Source organism: Melozone crissalis, unplaced genomic scaffold (assembly GCF_028551555.1).
Source record: "Melozone crissalis strain CALT ecotype California unplaced genomic scaffold, PUWL_Pcris_2 ptg000013l_1, whole genome shotgun sequence".
NCBI classification, from domain to species: domain Eukaryota; kingdom Metazoa; phylum Chordata; class Aves; order Passeriformes; family Passerellidae; genus Melozone; species Melozone crissalis.
The window spans coordinates 19,458,874-19,481,202 of record NW_026535791.1 but is presented as its reverse complement, the minus strand read 5'-3'; the positions used below and the strand labels follow the sequence as shown (position 1 = coordinate 19,481,202).

At 41.6% G+C, this 22,329-nt stretch overlaps 1 protein-coding gene across 1 annotated transcript in view; it reads right to left on the bottom strand.

Moving 5' to 3' along the window:
* TDRD3 (tudor domain containing 3) overlaps positions 1–7,068 on the bottom strand; it is a 95,415-nt gene extending 88,347 nt beyond the window's left edge. Inside the window, exon 1 of the mRNA XM_054271391.1 lies at positions 6,920–7,068. Within this exon, the coding sequence (XP_054127366.1) occupies positions 6,920–6,960 (41 nt within the window). The 5' untranslated portion in view covers positions 6,961–7,068. The remainder of the gene's footprint in view (positions 1–6,919) is intronic.
* Positions 7,069–22,329: the final 15,261 nt, after the last annotated feature.

Genomic DNA, 22,329 nt, shown 5'->3' with positions numbered 1-22,329 from the left:
AGAAGGAAACTAGAATGTCACTGAGTCAAGCCCTTTAAGTAACACTTGCCCTAACAAAGTATTTGCATCCCATCAAGAAGGCTAAGCCTAAGAATTACAATGCTAAGTAAAAGCATTGTAAGTAAATTACTTCTGAAACAAGACTCAATACATTCAAATTCCAGGAACTCTGAAAAGGAGACTAGCTATGGGAAGCCTACATATTTCCAGGGAATGCATTGATTGGAAAGAATCAATGTGAGACACACTATACCAAGAAAAGTCAGGACACTGAAAAGGCAGGCGTTAAAAAGAGAACTGCAGCAATCTAAAGGTCTTTAACTTTAGATCTCTGCTAGTGGAGTAAGCTTTTTTCTTTCCTCCTTTTTTTTCACAGTAGCAACAACTTCATTCCAAGTTGCAACAATTCCATAAATCAAGAACATCTTATATTAGTGCTTTAGCTTCCTAGCAGAGAAACCAGCAGGTGAAGTCTGTGTTCCCCAAGACAGTGCATAAATCGATTCAAGATCTCACATAAAAAGATGGGGGGAGAGTCTCTCTCAGCAACTGATGAAAACCAGAAGGGTGAGCTGCAGCAAGGCATGGAAATCACAGCTGAGATGGAGTACATAGGGGACTGTCACACTTGCTTTGCCTTTTTGCTCTGTTTTCCACAGTTCAGTTCATTTCTCTCCAAATCCTCACTCCCTCTTCCCTTATCTTCAATCAGAGGAGAAAATCCTTTTCTTCAGAACTATGGTGTGAGGACCCTTTACCTAACAATATAAAAATAAGAACATAAATGGTGTTTTAACTTACGCAGTCTGGGCTGTCTAACGCGGTTCCATTTTTGTCAAGGGTGCCCAGAGACAGATGATCCAGGTCAAGAATGCAAACCACAGCAAATACCTAGACATAAAGTGTCCACAGTAATTCCTGGCTATCAGCCACCTTACAGCTGGTAGTCCAACTTCACTGTAGAGTTCAGTATTCAGCGCAACTATTCCTACCTGGCTTTGCCTAATTACAATTTTAACTCACTCACACTTTTTCTGCTCCACTATATCATGTGGCAAATAAGTTCCACAATTTAATTACACATTGCTTGACAAGCTACTCTAATTTTTATCAGGTAGCAAGTTTAATTCACCACGTGGCCTAATTCTTGTCCTAAGAAAAGCAGCTACTCTTGCTTTCTACTCATCATTTCTTTATGATCAATGGATTTTATAGATCTCTATCATCTCTTCCCCCATTGTTCTGTTTCTCAGCACAGAGTATCTTCCAGCAGAGAGTATCTTCCACATCTCTTATCCACTTTTTCAGTATCTATTAAACCCTTGCTATGCTGGGATGATCATATTAATGCACACTGTTAATGATTTCGACACACCACCGATGAACATAATGACCTAACAATGATTTAATTCTGTGTGAACAATTCCCAATTGCTGTCTGACCACTGTCCTTCTCATGCATGTATATATGTAATGGGAGAAAATTTAGAGCTTATCACTCTGTAGACAGGTTTGCATTATATTGCCCTGTATGAGCATCATTTGGCATTCACCAGAACTGAACTACACTTGCATGTGAAAGAATGGGCAATGGCTTTGGAAGAGTTTGCTGCAAGTACTTGATAAGTTTGTATTCTACCAATCCCCAAAGACCAACAAACTGCTACAGTACTACATAGTACCGTCACTCCTTAAGAATTCTTTTTAATACAATGAACCCCTTAATCCTAGCAGAAACCTACTGCTAACATTGTTCCAACATGAAGCAATCATTTATCTACCTCATTTCTCATCTTTTAACCAACCATACTAACCCACAGGATAATCGCTCGTCTTCAGCAAATAAGCTTTGGTTGAGGTCCTTAGTCAAAAATTTCACCCATTTTTAAACCAATCTGCTACTGAATTCAGTAAGTGCTTTCCAATTCTAGCATTGCAGCATTCAGTGAGCAATAACTGTGTAGGATTTGGTGAGTAAGAGATCTACTTTAATTTTATGTCCTGCCTGCAGATTATATAAACCTCACCAAGTTCACTCCCTTCAGTTCTCTCTTTTGCAAACAGCAGTGTTCCAAACATTAGTCTCCTACCTCCTTCCATCTCCTTATTTTACCCATCCTTTTTTTCAACTTTTAATTATAGCCCTAAATTTCTTTATTATATTTGTAACAATTCCAGCTAGTAAGAGTTATTTTTCAAACACCTGGCATCTGCTTTAAAAAGAAGGGGGAAAATAGCATCTGAATTAGTTTCTAGGGGTTGTTTCCCTTAACAGAATGCAAAATGCTGGACCTTTTGCGCTCCTCCAGAGTGAAAATGACATGAAGAATTCACGTTCTAACTACCCACTACTGGTGACCCAGCAGGAATGCCAACTGATCAGATCACCCAGTAAGGGATACACATGAACAAATAAAAAATGCAATGACATAGCATTTCTTTTTGTACTGACATTTTGAGATTTCATGGTACCAACCAAACTTCACAAGATTTTGCTATCACAAAAGAAATCTCAATAATCTCAAAACAGATGCATCTCTCCTGGGAAACACAAGATGTGTGTTATGCTTGTGTCTAAGGAAAATCTTGTCTCCTGCCTGAGCTTGCTCAATATGCAGGAACCAATTTCAGCTGTGATTTCCAAAAACGTTTTATTGGAATAGCAAAAAAACATGAGGGAAAAGCATATCATCTTGCAGAATTCTGGAAATGACTACTTTGCCAAATGCCTGCTGTGCTCTTAGAAAGTGGTGTTAGATTCTCCCTTTGAGAACTTCCTTGTGTTTCCAGGCATACACCTACTTTTGCTTTAGAGTTTGGATCATATCAGCTGATTAGTCCTACAAGAGGACACATGTGAACAAACCAATCTTAAACCCAGTATGCAGCACATCACCCACTTGCTGAAATACCAAAAACTCAGTTTAAAAGTCTGTTGCACATCAGCTTGATATTTTTCACTTACAAAGAATATACAACCACAATGACAATAATATAAAGGTTTTCTCAGGGACTGTTAAGCAGTATTCTTTTGCTTTCCAAACAACTAGTACAATTCCATTTCCCCTTCATCTCTGGGAGTAACTTTTTATAGTCACAGCTTTGTTTACATAATCTTCAAAATACATCATGCTTTACAAGACAGTATTTTTTGCCATAGAGTCACTAATTTCTACAGCATCACACAGCAATAAAAAAAAATCTCCACTAGTTGCCAAAGAACTCACAAGTACATTTAGCTGTATTAAAAAAAAACTTTATTTATCCAGTTTGCACCTCTTGCTTTCCTACAGAGATCAATCACCAGACCCAAGATCTGTGAACCACAGGCTAAACCTGCTGTAGGCCACGGCATATTTTTCATTTTTGACAATATGTTGGCATTTCTATGTAATAAATTCCCAAGTTCTGCAAAGATCTAGGAACACTGTAGAGGTCTTGACTTTTCATATTCTCTTGTGAAATGCCACCCAGGAAATTTAAACAAACAAACCAAAAAGTACATCACAAAAAATTATGTTGCAAGGCAGCAAGAAGTGATTTACGACTCATTGTTTACATAAGGGGCTGTATTCAGCAGTTCTTCTGGACTTCACTTCTAGTAATAAAACTGGATTCACTAATTCATGCTCCATTAAGGCCCATATTTTAATAAGAACACTGGAAAACTGGTTCTGAAATTCATTAATGTAACTATAACAATACAAAAGGGTAATTCTGCCACTTGGCCTTCCTCATGTTTGATAATTAAATAAAAAGTTAATACAGAACTTCTGTTCCAAGACAGAATATCTTTTTCACTGACACATAATACAAACACCTTATCTCTCCCCTAGCTGGAGCCAATATCTCATTCCAAGGAACAGTTCAGTGCATAACAAAAAGAACTAGCACCAAAAAATTCAGACTTCCAATGAGAGCTGCAGGGATCTGTCTTCAGAAAAACTACAATTCTGCACACAAACTACAGGGGACTTTTACTCATTTTCATAAAACACCACCATCACCAAAACAAAGAAAAACAAGTCTTCCAACTTTACCTACCACTGTTACGTTTACTAGGTAGGGCTACTTTACCTTTCAGAAGCTGACAAAAATGTAATTAATAGACTGAAGGTAAACATTACAAATTCAGAGACAATTTTATAACAGATTATTCTGGCAATACCTGGTTCAGGGAGGGGAATAAATATATAATTACTGTTCAGTGTTAACTACACTTTATTACTGTTCTACTTGAAAAATAACTTTATTTTTAATTCAGAATCACAAAAGGTAAACACCAGTTGCAGAAACTGACATAAACAAGTGCCTACCTTAACTCTCCAATCTTGTAGGCTTTAAGAAACTTACTGTAAAATCCAGTCAGTACAGGCAGTATTTTACAAGCTAGCAGATTTTAAGCTAAGCAAGGACAACTTTTTTTTTTTTTTTTTTACTTGACGTGCCATGCAGTGCTTCTGCAGTTTAAGTGGGGCCAGATTTTAACACGTAAACTCAGTTTTGCTTTTGTACTAGAAAACTTATCATTCTGACATGAGGTAACAGCAACAGTAACCACCAGTTTGGTACAAAACATTATTTAATCACCAGTGTAGTCTGCCGCATAGTACTACATTAAACACCACTGAAGGCTCACTCACAGATGCGCTAAATAACTCTAAGATCTAATAATATGAGAAAAATCATAAGAAAGAGCAATAGCAAAACATGGATGTTCAGGTTACTCTTTTCTAAAGTGCATGAACACAGCTAAGCAAGATTCCCAAATCATTATTTCTTTTTCCACCTCACATTCCTCAAAAGTACATGTGTGAATTCCCCTCTCCTGTATACTGCCCTTCCCAATGCAACCAGGTCAGGGCATAATTCCAGTGGACCTGATAATGAGCCCATTACTTGCCCCTTCAACTTCCAGCCTCTGGCTCCCACCCTACAGAACTGCAAGAGTAACCACTGTTGACAGCCATTCAAGAGTCTGTACCCCCGAGGAGGGCAGCAAGCACTGCAGAGGGACAGACTGCTTCAGAGGCACCTCATATTTGTGCTGCCAAAAACCTGAAAGCCATTTACCAATGGCACTCGTTCAGCTGAAAAGGCAGTAAAACAACTCAAGAGCTGAAAACTGAAAAAATTTTGAATAGGCAACAGAAAGCAAGAAAAGCAAACTAAGAAAATAAAATTACTTTTATGGAAAACTTTTGCACTTTTGGAGAGATCTAAGTACAGGAAAGGATTTGGGCAAGTTTCAAGTCACAGTCCAAAATTCCCGTTAAACTAGCTAATGTTATAAAAAGTAGCAGAAATAGTTATGATTATTTCAATTCAGCAGCAGCCAGGAGCCACAGGATTGTGCACCCCAGAACCACTTTGAACAATATTTCTGGATCTCGATACACTTATCCAGAAGCATACCAAAAGACACCTAATTACTCTGTCTGGTTACTATTACCAGAAAGTAGCAAAAGCTGGCCCAACAAACACAGCATCACCGGGGGGTTAAAGGAGGTGATTGTCCCACTATATTCAGCACTGGTACAGTGCTTAATATACAGTGCTTACCTGGACTACTGTGCACACAACTGGACAACTATGCGAAGGTCCTTAAATATGGAGGAGGGCAACAAAGCTGCTGGCATGTCCTGTGAGGAGCAGCTGAAGACCCTGGCTTGTCTCCATTGGAGAACAGGAGGCTGAGGGGCAAACCTCACTGCTCTCCTTCTACAGCCTGCTGAGTGGGGGAAGTGGAGAAGGAGGTGCTGGTCTTTTGTGCCTGGATCCAGTGATAGGATGAACAGGGATGGCTCAAAGCTGTGTCAGGGAGGGTTCAAACTGGATATTTCTTTACTGAGGGCATGGTCAAACACTGGAAGAGGTTTCCTATGGTGGCAGTCAATGTCCTAAGCCAGTCAAATGTTTAAGAGGTATTTGGCCAGTACCCTTAATAACATACCAAGGTTTGGTCAACCCTGAAGTCATCAAGAGATTTGACTAGATGATTGTCATATGTCCCTCCTAGATGATTGTCATATGTCCCTCTTATCCTGTTCTGTTCTAAATCACAGGATACTCACTTTAACCTTTTCCATCTTGAAACCACAATCCAGGCCAACCACTAATGTAAACAATAAAACAGAAATATCCCCAACACATTACTGGAAATAACTTTGTGTAAGTTGCTTTGTGCTTTAGCAGGTAGCACTAAAGGTTTGGTGAAAGACTTTCCAAGTAGTTATGGAGAAAAGTCAGCATTGACTAGTAAGAGAATCACTTCAACAAAACAATCAAACAAACAAACGAAAAAGCCCCAAACCAAAACAAAAACTTCCTACAATGCAACCTCATCTCTAGGCTAGCAAATAAGTGTTTGCAGCAGGTATTTGAAAAGCACAACTCGATGAAACACGCTGTTCCAAAATGGATATTGTGTGCCCAACGACTGGGACTCCGTAGAAAACACAAGTACATTTACCCTGTCTTAACTCCACTTTCTCATCTTGCCTCCCTTACCGAAGGGGCGCACCGTGCAATTACCAGCCCCAGCACCACGGGCAGGCCAGGCCTCCGGGCGAGGCCGGTCCCGGGGCAGGCGGAGAGGCCGCCGCCGATCCCGAGGGACCTGGGGGTGGCCCCGGGATAGGGACGCCAGCCCTTCCCCGCAGGGCCGGCAGGACGGGCCGGGAGCTCCTCTGCAGGACGGGCCGGGAGTTCTCCTCCGGGACGGGCCGGCGCCAGGCCCCGAGCGCACCGGGGGCAGCACAGCCCCCTGCCCGCCACCGACGGGCTCCGAGCGGAGCTGGGGCAGGGACGCCCCTCAGCACCGCACGCCTCGAACACGGGGCACTGCCCACCCCGCCCCGCCGCTCGGAGTCACCCCCGGAGGCGGAGGCGGCGGCGCGGCCGAGCTCGGCCCCACTTACCAGCCCGACTCGGAGAGCGCCGCCCGCGCCCGGTCGGCCATGGCGCCTCCCCCGCCGCTCGCCCGCAGCACTCGGGGCCGGCGGGCGCTGCGGAGACCCCCGGCACTCGCTCGGACGGGGAGAAGGAACGCGGGGCCCGCTCGTTCCCCCGCCCCGCGGGCCTCTCCGGGCGCTCGGGCCGGCCAGGGGGAGGGAGGGAAGGGGGGAAGGGAGGGAGCGGAGGGAAGGAAGGGGCGGAGGCGGCGCAGGCAGAGACGAACAAAGCCCGCGACCGGCGGCTGCCTGGAAGCTGTTGCCGCCATGGCGGGGAAGGGAAGGAGTGAGGGCAGCGCCGGCCTCGGGCCTACCGCCATGTAGTGTCGGGGAACGGTTTGTTTAAATGCGTTTCGTCTGTGAATAGTATTAATGACAGTAGCGTTGTTCTGGGAAAGGCTCTCCTCAAAACGCGAGTTGCGGGTGAGGAGGGATTGAGCTGGGGGTCGGTCTCTTTCTCCGGGCAACAACAGATAGAACAAGAGGACACAGTCTCAAGTTGCGCCAAGGGAGATACAGGCTAGAATTAAGGAGGAAGTTTTTCACAGAAAGAGTGGTCAAATACTGGAATCATCTACCCAGGGAGGTGATGGAGTCACCATCCCTCGATGTGTTTAAAAAAAGACTGGATGTGGCACTTGGTGCCATGACCTAGTTGAGGTATTAGAACATGGGTTGGACTCGATGATCTTAAAGGTCTCTTCCAACCTAGAAATTCTGTGATTTTTAGAGTGTTCTGGGGCGCACGTCGCATGAGGAGCAGCTGTGGGAGCTGGGGATGTTCAGCCTGCAGAAGAGGAGGCTCGGGGGGACCTTCCCGCTCTTGACACCTTCCTAAAAGGAGCTCAGGGCCAAGTGGGACTCGGCCTCTTCTACCAAATAACAAATGACCTCAAGTTTGTGCCGCAGGAGGTTTAGATGGGATATCAGGAAAAACTTCTTCACAGAAAGAGTGAAGCGTTGGAACAGGCTGCCCAGGGAAGTGGTGGAGTCACCGTCCCTGCAAGCGTTCAGAAAAGCTGTAATGTGCTCCTTAGGGACATGGTTTAGTGGTAGACTTGGCAGTGCTCATTAACAAATGGTTGGGCTCATTGTTAATAGTATTCCCCAACATTAATGATTCTTTATGAAAGACCGTTCCTGTGTTTCTTTTATATTTGGCGGTTTGTTGTTTGGGGCTTTTTCTTTAATGATTTGCCCTAAAATGCTGGGCACTGATATGAACATTTTGGGGTTTATTTATTGGCCTTTTTAAAGGGAATTATACTTTAACAGAATAGCACTATTTCATTATTGCTGTTACCAGTGCCCAGTGCCCTCAGGTGCCAGTGACGGGCGAGGTGGGAGCACTGTCCTCCTGTTTACTCTGTGTTCCCAGCATCCAGAGAAATATCCAGAAGGTGAACGTGAGCAGATCAGGAGTTAAGAAACTGCTTATCAAGGCCTTGGTGCTCAGGATTCCTGCCTGCAGGTGAGGTCAGCTGCTCTGCAGAAAACATTGACCATTTGCAGTAGTGGGTCAGGTCCAGCTACTTCTGTGACCTGTCAATGCCAAATGGTTTTTTTCAGCACTGAGGTTTTGAAACTTGTTTGTCTATTAAAGGTGGACTTTTCTTCATGGGTTATTGTCATCCTTAAAATGTTTCAGTTTGTATGCAGCATTTTCCAGTCAAAGCTTACAATTTTGCTTTTGTTGATTTTTTTTTTTTTTGTTTCGTTATTTGATCCACCTGAAAACCTCTCTTTGCTCTACTGAGCACAAATCACTCAGGATTTTTGCACACAACACTCTTTGCTGTTCATTCGTGATATTTTCTTTTGTGTCTGTAGATTATATACTCTAGGGCAAAGATTTTGTCATAAGTAGGTATGGTGTCCTGTGTGGCTGCTGATTTTAAGAAGGCACATATATCTTTAAGCTGATAATTATTAAAAGCTTGACACAGATGAAGGAAACAAAACCTGTATTATTCAAGTTCAACTGAATATGCTACACATATCATTGAAGCTTTCCTTGTCATGAGCCTTAATATAAACCTAAAATAAAATCTTAAAAAGAAAAGGCAGCTAAAAATGGAAGACTAACATGTGACTTCTGCCAGCAAAATCTCAAAATAATGAATATAGCCATAGGAAAGTGTTAATCCTTGTGGTGGTCATCAACAAAAAAATTAGCAGAGGGAGCGTTATTAATTGGGAAAGTGGATTATCAGAGGTTGTGCAGTCCTGTGTCATGTCAAGGCTCCAGGTGAACATGAGCTGCAAAAGGAATAATGTCAAGGAGAACTAACTAACCCAAGAGCCTTGAATCAGACCTACTGTATGTCTGTAGCAAAGAAACTCTTGAATTAGTGATAAGGAATACCGTAAAGCAGAAGAGTCACACTGAAATGTTGGTAGCCACAGTAGCAGCCACTGACATGGAAAAGCACTAGCAGATAAGTGTGGCTTCAGTTCAGAACTTACTGTGCAAAAGAAATGGGAATAAAACCACCTTGCATTTGGAGTCTGACCTGTCTGCACATTAGATTATCAAGAAAAGGTTGTAAACATTGCAACTCAAAATGGGATGCCCATAGAACCAATTAGTAAGGGATGGAGTATGACCTAGGAGAAGATAATGAGAATTACAGACTTTATGCATTGCCTCATGTTAGTTTAAGACACGGAAGGTTTTGCTTACTTAAATCTTCATTAAAATCACCAGGCAATTATATCAGCAGTTTATGCTGGCATAGGGCTAGCTGTTGCACCTCACAGCACTAAATGCCATCTATTATAAAGGAAATGTAGGTGTTGTCCTTCTTAAAGGTCTGCAGGCATCTGCTCTAATAAATTCATTATATGCAAGCTGAGATGTGTGTGTGTATGTATTCACATGTGCCTCCTTTTGTGCAGGAGAGGTCTCCATTAGTGGGTGTTCCTCTGCTCACAGAGGGCACTGCCTGAGCTTTGTAGTGTGTAGCTGCTGTTGGCTGTGCTGCACCGAGGTGAGCAATTAGTTCCACTGCAAAACAGAAGGTGATGCAGTGCCTGCCAGGCAGTCAGAAACCCACAGATAAGACCCTCTGTACCAACTGTTTGTGATAGAATATTCTTAGAGCTTATTCTCTATATTGATCACCTTTAGAATAAATGACATTGCTGAAGGTAATGAGCACCACCAGAGGCTGTACAGGGACTGACGTAAACTGCACTCCTGTCAGGGGCTCTGTGCCTTCAGAGCTTTCTCTGGAAAATGCTTGTTGCTCCAGATGAATCAGTGCATCTCTGTCCACAAAATTCACATGGACTTCTTCTGTCCAAACTGCCTTGAAATGCAGCTCTGTTTTACTGCTGCCCATGTGCCCTGGGACAACTTAATCTATGCCAAAGAGGTTATTTCACAATGTTCTGTAATTTAAATACCTGAAAAGATTGGTCTACTCGAGCACCTCTGGTGAGACAGCTCTAACAGAACTAGCACACAGCAAAATAGCAACAGCCAGTTTTTGGAGCAGCCCTGCAGGTTTCTTGATTCATTGGATTAATTCGTCCTTGCTCCCTTGATCTCCTGCCAGTTCCAGGCTCAATCCTCTTGCTTAGCAGTAAGCTCACAAAACTGGGGAGCTGAAACTTTTGACCATGCTTTCCAGAAACAGGCAGGAGCGGAAACCTGTAACACTCCTGAGTTAAGGTATCATTAAACCCAATCTGATGTGCTGAAAGCAACAACATTGGGGTGAAGACCCTGAACACCAGGTCCAATAGGAGGTCCTCACAGCAGCAGAAAAGGCTGTTTTGGTCTCAATTTTTATTTTGTCTCCCACAGAATAAGCTTTCTTCATTTCATTATCTGAAGGGAACAGGTCTGCTTACTGAACATAAAAGCAGATGAATATCTGCTTATCCTGGATCTTTAGCTGAAAGTTACTGGGCAATGATTATAAAGGGCCTTTCCTTCTGGTCACTCTATTTCTAGGAGTGTGCTGCAGCTTCAACGAAAGTGGTTGCCCCTCTCCATGTCCTGTGATGGACTGGGTCTGGAACTGATATGACTGCAGTCAGAAGGATTAGCTTTCCTACATGTATTGTTGCATGTCAGCTAAAATATTGTGTATGTTCTATCTGAAGGACAGTACTCAGCACTCAGTCTTTCTTATATGGCAGCTGGAGAAGAGATGGATTTTTCACAGACTAAAGAGAAGAAGGGAAAGTTACAGAAGTAAAGATTTTCTTCATGAGGGGGAGGAAGGAGAGAGGCTTGGAAAGGAGTGGGATGGAGGAAAGACAAACAGCAAGTACACATCCTTCATGGAAGTGGGAAAGGATTATGAAGTCTTGGACATAATGCCATCACCTATAGCCACAGACTGTAGTTAAGGTGGTGTTGCAAGGAGAGATAATTTCCACTAAAGGTTAAGGCTAACATTTTTGTCAGGCTGCTCTAATTGATTTTGCCACCTGACTGTGCTCTTCTGGAACCCTTCAGTTTGACCACACTTCCCACTTTCTCCTGCAAATCACTAAGTGTATGTCAGGCATCTTAAAGGTATAGTTCACACTGGCATTATGTCAGTCAAAAAGCATCACACTCGGTAAGGCACTGGGGCTGTCAGGATTGGGGCATTTATATAAGGCACAGTGATGCTGTTGTTGGCTCTGTGCATGGCTGCCTATCAAAATCTCAGCAGTTCAGACCTCAAAGTGCAGATGAACCACTGCAATGATCACTAGGGTATGATGAATCAGTAAGTACTGCAGAATGTAATTCCATATAATTATGATGCTTTCAGGGCCCCTCGTGGGCCAGCAGAAGGGCTGGTGTTTGTCAGCCATTCTGGCAGAGCTCAACCTATTGCCCCTCTGGACACTGACTTGGTAAATAGCCAGGGAGCAGAGGATCAAACAGCATATGGCTTTGCAGACTTTACTGGGCTGCAGTAAACAACCCAGCCCTGAACAGCTGTGCCTTGTCTCTAACAAGATTACTTTTAAGAGACTGATACCTTCTGGACTGGATGAAAATCTGGAAATAAGCATGTTGTTGTCAGGGTTTTGAGTGCACCAAGAGGCTCTGCAGCCTCTTCCCTGCTCCCTGCAGCTTGGTTGCCCATCCTCCATTGCAGCTCTGATATGGTGCAGTGTAGCCTTGGATCAGGGTGCTGGGGACAGAGCTGTGTGAGGAGGAGCTATGGGAAGCCTAATGGGGCCCTCCAGTTCTTTGTTTGGGAGCTGCATTGAAGCTCAGGTTTCCATCCTTGAGACTTGTCTTAGGTCTGCCTGTGCCTGTCCATGTGCCTTGCTGATCCTGAACCACTGGGTTAAGTTGCTGACTTGACCTCACACCTGCTTCCCCACTGCAGACCACTGTAACGCTGAGTACTGCCTCACCCTGATCCCCAGCATGGCACCTGCTCAGGTACTGTGGGACTGTGCCCTTCTGGGTGGGATCATTGCCCTGCCTGCCTTGCTATAGCCCTCAGCTCCTGGCTTCCTTCTCTGGTGGGACAGCCCATGCTTGCTGCTTCCTGAGAGCTGCTATCCCAGAGCCATGCCCGTGGTGTTGCATGGAGAAGTTAGTGGCCCATTGGCTGTCACCTGGTGTCTGAAATCAGTACACATGATGCAACTGAACAAAGCTCAGTGACAATGGAGACACTGCTGGAGGCCAGCTGCTGGCCATGCAGTCCCTCTATGTACAGGACAGGACAATGCCCTCAAATAGGAAGAGAGCAAGTAGGGAATGTGTGGTCCTCTCTGCAGGCTTCTGCTTCCCTCATGCTTCCCCAGCTTTCAAGTTGAAAGCTTGTCTCAGTAAAATTCAGGTCAGTGCCTGCGAGCACTAGTGGGCAGAGCTGCTCGTGAAGGGCTGCCTGCATACTGAGGAATTGTGGCCTATGTGTGAGTAGACAAGTTAGGGACAGCACTTTTACTGTGGAGGCCAAAGGCCTTGTGGAGTAAGCGCCATGCAAGAGGATGCCTCACACAGTGTCAGGGAGCTTTCTGCAGGATGTAAGAACCTGCAGGGTGGGCATGGATGGAACATTGTAGGTTTGCCTGTCAAGCCACGTGGACATCTGTAAAACTAAGCCAAACTCTCTAGGGTAGGGCAGCAACACCCCAAACACCAAGGTAATGGAGGCTGTAGATCAGCCTGTCAGAGCCACACAGGCACAGACACCATCATCCTGCAGAGTACACAAACAGGGTATGTCCTTAACTATAAACACAGATTAGATTGGAGAGCACAGCTGTGCAGCAAAACAGTGATTAGTGTGACCACCTATTACATGCACCACTCATTACCTATACACCACGTGTATGTGGCTGTGCAGGAATTCTGTATATTGGGTTTGCTATTAAAAGTCATAAAGGTTTTATTTTGTATGTCCATAATGCTAGGAGGCATCATCTCTGTTGAACGGTTTTGGGCATAAATTGCCCAGTAATCTGTGTCAGCACTTAACTTAATTGCAAGGTGAGAGAAAAAGACTGAATAAATAAGTGCTGTTTTCTCATGGAAATTTAAAAAGATTATTTTTGGATTATAAAAGATTCACTCTGTGGTTTTCCTCAAGTGTTGTTGTATGTTTGTGCTTGAGGAAAAGCAAGTTATTGGAAATCTATGCCAGCTCCAGATAAGCAGTTGACTTTCTGTCCATGATTTAATACCCACTAAACAGGCAAGAATACTTCTTTGTTATTTCCTGGCAGTGAAAATATACTGTGTTAAGCATCTTTTTTATTCAGATGTGGCAGCTTCTGCCTACAGCTGCTCTTGCCCTGTAGTCTGCAGGCCCAAAGCAGTACAGTTTGGAAAAATAACTAAATTTCTTAAGAACTTTCAAGGAGCAGCAAAATCAATGCTTCTAACAATCAAGTGCAATAACTGGGCATGCTGTCTGCTGACCTTCACTTATGAGTGATTCAGTTCCTTTCTTTTCTAATTCTTATTTATGTATCTCTTCTGTATCTGTTGATTTTGGTTGCTCTGTCCTTTGTGCTTCTTCTTTCCTGCCTATTAGCAAAACACAACAAACCAGAAGAATGTGAATCATCTGATCTTCATAGCAGGTTTTTAATCTTCTTTCAAAAGAGAACTGGGCCCTATTTCTGAGTAACTGCATTATTATGAAGGGAATTACCTAATTACAGAATCATCCTTAAAGCAGCCTTTATATATTTTAAGTTATTAAAAGCAACATTTTCTTTTTCCAACTATGTTTCAGCTAACTTTTTGATTAAATTATGCTGTTCTCAAAGATGAAGGATGAAAAGAAACAGAAATGCTAGAGCCCTGAACAAATTCTTGCTATTTGCAAAGATACACTTGGAACTTCTCTGACTAGCATATTTATCCTAACTAGTTAAGACATTTCAAATGGAGTCCATACAGAAATGGGGCCATAAGAGCAAAGTGAAGAGTTTCAGGGACTTAAAAATATTCATAGCCCCATATCCTCAAGTGGGCTCCTGCTAGCCACAGTTGTTTTAAAAGTGTTCATTCCTTTATTTCAGTACGAAATCATAACTTCACTTTTTTCACAGCCTACGAAAAATTGTGATTTAGTACAAAAGCGAATATGTGTTAATGCAGCAGCTGTCCTGTACAGAGTCCAGCAGTTGCCAGTCTGGGAGACACAAATATACTCCAGAAAGCACAGTGCTGTTTGGCAGATTAGTGAACCACTGAAAACTGGCAATCCCCATGAAAAATTACCAAAAGGGGAAAAAAATGGAGGAATGAGAGATTAGAAGAAAAAGTTGTGGAGGAAGACCATAAAAAAAATTGAGAGAATGAAGAAAAATTGGCAACAACTGGGCCACAGCACAGAGCAGCAATTTGGGCTACTTGTGTCAACTGGGATTCAGACCAGTAAAAGAAGATGCCATTAATGAAAATAATTTATCATGAAAATAATATATCAAGTAATGCTACTAGTAAGCAAACCAAAGTACACACAGCATAAAAATGTGTAGAGAGGTCACTAAGGACTCTCTTTTTCTTCTCCTGCAAATGAGGTTTTTGGCTTGGAGAGTGAGTACAGATTTTATGAGTTTATCTTTTTCCCTCATCTAGCCACAAAATCAGAAATAATCAGTACTCTGTTCCACCCTCTATAAAATTCACTGAGGCATTCCTTTAATTATGTTTACATATGCTTATGCTTGTGGGGCTGCTGTGTGGACCAAGCACCTGGCTGAAAAAAGGGAAATTAGAGAGAAGGGATGCTGAAGTTTTTACTTTGAAGTGGATCCTTCTTCTGGTCTAATTCACATTACAGTCCTGCACCTTGTTGACATGGGGGTAGAAATCAATTAAGCCAGCATTGATGCTGGAGACAGTATATCATCAGATCATTGCCTCTCTGGAAAAAAAAAAAACAAACCCATTACTTGTGGAGCAGTGTAGCTGCAAATTAAAGGTGTTAGAAAAACACATAACTGAGGGGCATATGAAAGGCAAATGTGAGAGGGACAGGAAACCTGCGTGGGAAAAGCATTTGGAAAACAACCGAGGGATAGGAAGAAGAGGTATAATATATGGTAGCAACACTTTGACCTACTCTCTGAGCATCTTTATAGAACCTAATTAAAGCTTTCAAATTTTGTTGGGCTTCTCTTATTTTCAGATTTTCTGCGATACTGCTGTAAGTTGCCTGTTTACCTCAGCAGAGAACAAGCATAGGCTAGCCATTCCTGATAAAACTGAAACAGTTGTTTCCCATCAAACACAAAAAGCAAAGCAGCAGAGGAGAATCAACCAGCAGTTATTTACCAGCAGTTTGTTATCTATTTCAGTGCTCACAACCATGTTCTCTTCGCCCGATAAACACGGCGGCCTGCTGCTAACAAATATTGCCTGAAGCAAAACACTGAACAATCCAAAAGAACCTTTTATTCCTATTTTACATATTTATTTCCAAACAGTTCCTAACAGCTCCAGCTAGTGCATTGAGGTGCCCAGTGCTTGCTGGCTGCACAAATCAGTTCCTCACGCTGACGCCAGCAGTATCGCCATGGTTACTGATTAGGGTGGCTTAACCTGGCAGGTGGCTTAGCAAAATGCCGAGTGCCAAAGCAATCCTAGCACACAATCTATACTTTTCCATCAAACAAATTAGTATATCACAGGCTCTGTTATCCATGTCGTGGTAGGGTGGGTTGTTTCTGGTTTGCCATTTGTTTTTGGTTTTTTTTTCCCTGAATAACAATGCTGTTCTCAAAGTTTTACCACTTCTCAGCTATAACATTGCAAACAAACTATTTTCTAAAAGAAACACCCTGTTTCCTCTACTCACAGTTTTGTAGATCCAACAATCGCCGTAAAGATAACAACCAAGGAATAAAAAAAGATTGCATAAACCACAAAAATTCAATGTGAAGTCTATATTTATAACTACATTTAGGGTTGGACTAAAAATCTGGAAATATCCCATGCCAGCTGAAGGCTGGCCAGCTATTACTTGTTTGACAGGATTCTTTGGGAGATGCAAAGGTCTGTATTTTTTTTTTTTAACTAATGATTGCAAAGCTGAGATCCAGAAGCTTTGGAGATAGATTCAGCTGTAAACAGTTGTGGTTGATACTACCAAAACTGTTCCATCGAGGTATGAGAATATTTCCCTACCAAGTATCCAGACCAATTAATTCACATACAAATAGCAAAATTACTTAAAGCAATGTGCCTTCCTGAGAGGAGAAAGTATCAGAGAAATATAGAAAGTGAAAACTTAATGAAGAGCTCAAACTTTGGCAAGCAAGGTACTGCTAGTGTTTTCTTAGGTGGAAGCTACTAGACTTTGCAAATCTCAAACTAATCCAAAGCCTTAATACCTCTGTTAGTATCATTTTAGCTTTAAAGATATTATAATTGTTACATGTGTAACATGCAAAAACTTTCTTTTTTTTCCTTCTGTTGAGTGGGGTACAATACTGAAAGAGCAGAGAGGGAGTTTTCATTCTTAATACTTTCACACTGCTTGCCAAGATGCATCTTCTGATCTGAATATAGGACAGTGTAGTAGCTTATATAATACTTAAGGTATAAAAACGCCTTGGACTGTGTAGAAGTTTTATAGCTGTTTCATAGATTCATTCATTCTATTGCCCAGTATATTTTTTGTCCAAAGGAACTCCAGAAAAACTGACGTGTTTTTTTTCACAGCTTGTTTGCCATCTCCCCTTTCTCATGCTGATTTCACTGCTGTGTTGATGAAGCACCAGTCCTCTGGTCTTTATACTGTAGCATTCAAGTTTAGAGATTCTGAAGCCTTCCTTAGAAGTGACTCAAGTAATTTTTTGCATTTGGCGGAGAAAGCTGAAAAGCCTTCAATATTTAAATAGAAACATAAGTTTCAAGTGTAGTATAAAGGCTTCAGATCTCTTAACTTTATTCATCAATTAACATATCTGCAACAGCTGGGGTTTGATCCATATTTTCAGAGAACAGTAATGTTGCTGATACAGCATTTCCAGTTCAGTCACAGGAATACTGAAGTGGTTTTCAGAAGATAATTTAAAAAGCACTCAGTTGACAGGATGTTTCTTCAGGGAACCATTGATCGCATTTTCAAATTGCAACAGAGCCAGAGATTGTCTTCATTTTAATTTCAATATCAGGAATGCCTTAAGTGACGATCACAGCTAACCCATTTTAATGACAACCCTGAACATTTAGAAACTCTTATCTATTCAATGTACTTCTGTGCAGAGAAACAAGAACAGATGGATACTTCCTTAACACCTGCTGCTGTGGGAGTCTTCTGAAACACTTGCAAGTAAGAAATTATTACTGCTATAAAGTGTCTCTGAGTTTTATTTGTTTAGAGGATTTCTACAGAACATGCATGCAATTTATTTCAGGTTTCTCAACTTAGTTGTTGCTTTTGGAAAGCTGAGGAAGGATCACTTATTGAAGGAAAGCTTATTTCTATGCTTTATTAAAAAAAAAGGTTTAGGATAAAAAAAAAATAGATTGGAGATTTACAGGTATCTGTTGCGTAAGGAGGTAGAAGAATGCACATGGTACGGTACTGCAGCAGTGAAGGAACAGCTCCAGGAACAAAGAGCCCAGTCCTGCAAAGCAGGAGGAGTTCCATTGGAGAAAAGAGGGCTTTCTAGAGAAAACCATGTCAAATTGAAACCTAATGCTTTTCTGACTAGGAAATGAAAGATGAAGTGCAGAAGTTTTAGCTCATAATTGTCCTTTGAGCTTTCTATGGGTGAATTAAATGTTCCTCTGCTTCCACAAGTCTCCAATAATACAGAGGTAAATTATCTCCTAGATTTGGAACACTGTTCTCTTCTGAAGTTATATGCATCGATTTTGTTTGTTTTGGAGATTTTCATATGCAGTAGATGAACTTAGTATGTAAATTCAAAGGATCTGAAAGTGAAATGTTATTAAGGATTCTAATCCACCAAGATTATTTAATGGGTTTCATTTTCATTATGCTTAGTGGTCAGAAACTGCCCTAAAATAAATCTAGTTAATTGCAATAGGAGATACAACCCAAGTTGAAATACCAAAATAAGACATCCATCTTTTGGAACAGATGTTGCAATAATGAATGCAGGTGATAAGAAGTTTGTAAAATGGAAAGGATAGCAGTATCTAACACAGAAGGAAATGGTTTCTTCCAGTCTAGGAAGCCATTGGGGATTGACCTTGGAGCACATCACTTTGATTCCATTTTATAGGTCCACAGACTTAAAACTTGAAATAACTATGCAGACATTTTACTCTGAGCTATTGCGTAATAGAAGTTACAATACTTCACCTGGTAACTCTTGACCTATAATTTCTGACAGGACTGGAGAATGTCTCTTAGAAAGAGACATAGTCATAATTTAAAGGCTTTGCATTGTGATAAATTCCTTAATTCCCAAGATAAGCTGTTTTGATTGTAAATTGCTATCATGCTAAAATGGTGTACATTATATTAGCTTGAATTTTTCTTCCAGCTACAGAACTTTTTTATGTTGTCTTACTGGTTCCACAGTTCTCTGATCTGTCTCATCCCACTGTACAAACAAATCAAATAACCCCTGACTTTCCTGTTGCCTAAACTTATTAAATAAAACTCATTAACTTCTTCTGGCTTTAAGGTATGGATTTTAAACCTTAGAAAATTGAAAAAGATTCTCAAGAAACTAAAAGTATTTGGTATATATTTTTAAAGACCAGACAGAAGAAAGTAATGTTATTCCTTAGTCCTCTCTGAAGTAAAGCCATATATAAGCATAGAAATGCACCACTGTTAATTTATCTAAGGATCACAGCAATTAATTCAAACACTTTAGATATTAGGTTTTCCTGCCAATTTACATGCATCTAAGATAAATCTTGTAATTTGTTTTGGGTCCTCTGTCTCCTGAACACAAAGATGAATTTGCTATATGTCTAGGACTTGAATTCCAAGGGCTGAACTCTATACGACGTTCAACACACAAGCTTAGATAAACCATTTATCTACTCTCAGTGATTAAAACCTGAAGTACATGACTTATGAGGACAAGCTTAAAAGAACTGAGTTTGTTTAGCATGGAACAGGCTGGGGAAGTCATTGTCTACAAAGCCCTTTGGGGGGTGTAGGGAAGATGAAGCTGAACTCTCTTTGAAGGTGCAGAGTGAAAGCATGAGGAAGAGTGAGAGATAACTGCTACAAAGGAATTTCTGGTAAAACACTTAAGAGGAAAAAACAATTATTCCTACTGAGGGTAAGGAGCCACAGCTATCTCCACCATTAGGAACCACCATCCTTAGAAATACTCAAAGCTCAACTGAGTGTTCTGATCAACCTGCCAGACCTACTCTGAAGGGTGGATCAGAGCTGATCTGTTCCAGAGAAAGGTTCTTTCCAGTTTACATTACTCTATGACTAATTAATTAGGTCTGCTGGCCTAACTCAGTGTTGTAACTGAAGCTATGCTGTAATTTAGGCTTGAAATGCAGATCTTTCTTTGCACAAGACCTTATGTGGTATTTGACAGGAACAGAGATTTTTATCAGGGTGCTGGTTCATACAAACAAAATGCTATTCAGCAGACAACAGCTGAATGTCCACCTCATCCAACCAGCCATTGTGCTTGTCTTGGCCATCCCTGTCTCTCCTGCATGAACTAAACTACTTCACTTAACACCACAGCCTGATATGATAAACTAGCATAAATTCCAGTTCTACAAAATAGAGAAGTTTTAGTTCCTCATGCTATACCATGCCATAATTTCCAGCAATATAGTAGGTAGCCCCTGCATAAAACACTGACTTTCCCCCATGGCAGGTGTAGAACAGATGATTGAGAAGAAGCACAACCATGGGTAAAAACAATTTCTGAATCAGCAGCCCTCTTTTTTGTTTTCATTGCAACTAAAAATTGGTCCAAAGACTTATGTTCTTGATGAAGGTACATGCTGTGCCAAAGCTAAATGTTATTGAGCTTGCTTATCAGACACGATAAGAAATGCAAGGTATATAATATAGTTAACAACTTAATTTGTACCTGTTGTGTTCAAAAGAATCATCCTATTATCTTTACTTAACATTCTTTTACACCCAGTTAAACTAATCCAGTGAAATACACATACATAGGAATAAGGCCTTTGATATGATCAGTAAATTAAATTAACTTGACTCCAGGAAGAAGAAGAAGAAGATAAGAAAATGCCTGTCCTTATGAGAAAGGTCACAAAGAAAGAATAAGAAGAATACACACTTAAAACCAGAACTTAAAGAAATAATGGCCAGAGGGATAAGTGGCCTGCCTTTTTTATAGGTTTCTGTCTGTTTGAAAGAAATCTTTTTCCTTGACACTTTACTGTATTCCATATTAAGGATACTTTCTGATTATATGTTGTGATTTGATATGCCTTATGGGGAAAGATGACTGGGGGTAAAATTAGAGGCAACAGAGAAGTTACATTCACATCCTAACAGAAGTTGTAACGGTACAGAAACTATAGGGTAAAATGCAGCTGCTATGCCCTGGATGGAATGCAGCCATCATTCTTAAAACCTATTCCACCAAGATTCCCCACACACCAAATCTGCAACCAAAAGCACTGCTGAGGGGGATGGAATGGAGGGTGGAGCAGAGTGGAAACCCTGTGGGCAAGGCTGTGTGGAAACCCTTGCAGGGAAGTGAATTTGATGGCACTTCCTAGCAGCTGATAAACCCCATAGCAGCTGTCAGTCAGGAGAGAGGGGAGAAGGTGTCTTTGCTGCCAGGACAGCAGCTCTGGAGAGTTCTCTCTCCTCAGATGAACTTGGTTCATTACAGCCTAACTAAATACAACACACAGCTCCATCCCAGAGTTACCTGCCCCAAGGTATGACCACCTCTTACAGAGCAAGAGTCTAAATTTTATTGGCTATACTTGAAGAGTGAAGAAAGGGAATTTTGCACCAACCAGTAACAAACATCTGTATGACTAGAGTTGTTCAAGCTCCACCTAAACATAAAGAAATGCTATAAAAATACATCGAGAGGGGGGAGAAGTTAGGGAAGACTCCACAGTAACTGCTGGGATCAGTTGATGGGCTGAACCTGTCCCCTCACTCATGGGGACAGGTAAGAACCACATTCTGAGTGTACTGAACACTTTCATTGGGGATTAGAGTTCGTCTGTGCATTGCTTTGAATATGTTTCTGCAGTCAGGTACCATCACAAGCAATCCTTGCACCTTAACCTGTCACAGTTTTATATTAATAAAGTGTATTATTCTGTAAAATGTTGGTGTGAATCCTTCATGGGTTCTGGCAATCATCAGCAGAGGGAAATACTGGAATAGAGGGAAGACTCACTGAGGAGTCTCCAATATGGTGTCCCTGTGTGTCCCTGAATAAGTCAGCCAAAGCACCCTCAGATCCAGCAGGATTGCTCACTGAAGGGTCTCTATAACAGGATGCTGAAGAATGTTGGGCACAAGAGTCTTGGCTTTCCTGGAGCACTGACAGACAAATCAAACACTAAGGGTCAAGGAAATCTCCCCTTTTCATGTGAATCCTAAATGCTGCATTTTTATTGCAGGAACCAAATGTACTCTATTGCAGGAAAAAGTGAGGAATAAACGCGTTCATGGTTTAAACAACAGATACATTGGCCAGTAGCTTGTGAATATACACATTTTCTTTGCTGTTTTTGTCTCCAGTTTGAGGGTCACATTGTCAAGGTTTGACACTGGCACAAGGCCAAATGCCCCCATGAAAATACACTTTCTCTGGTGTCTGCTGTGAGATTTTGACCAGGAATAAACAAAGCAGGCTCTCACTTGAAAAAAAGAAAAGTTTATTAACTAAACTACAAAAACAATTACTAAACTACACACAAAAAAAAAAAGAAAACACAAGGAAAATGAAAACCTCACAAAAACACTCTCCTCCTCCTCCCC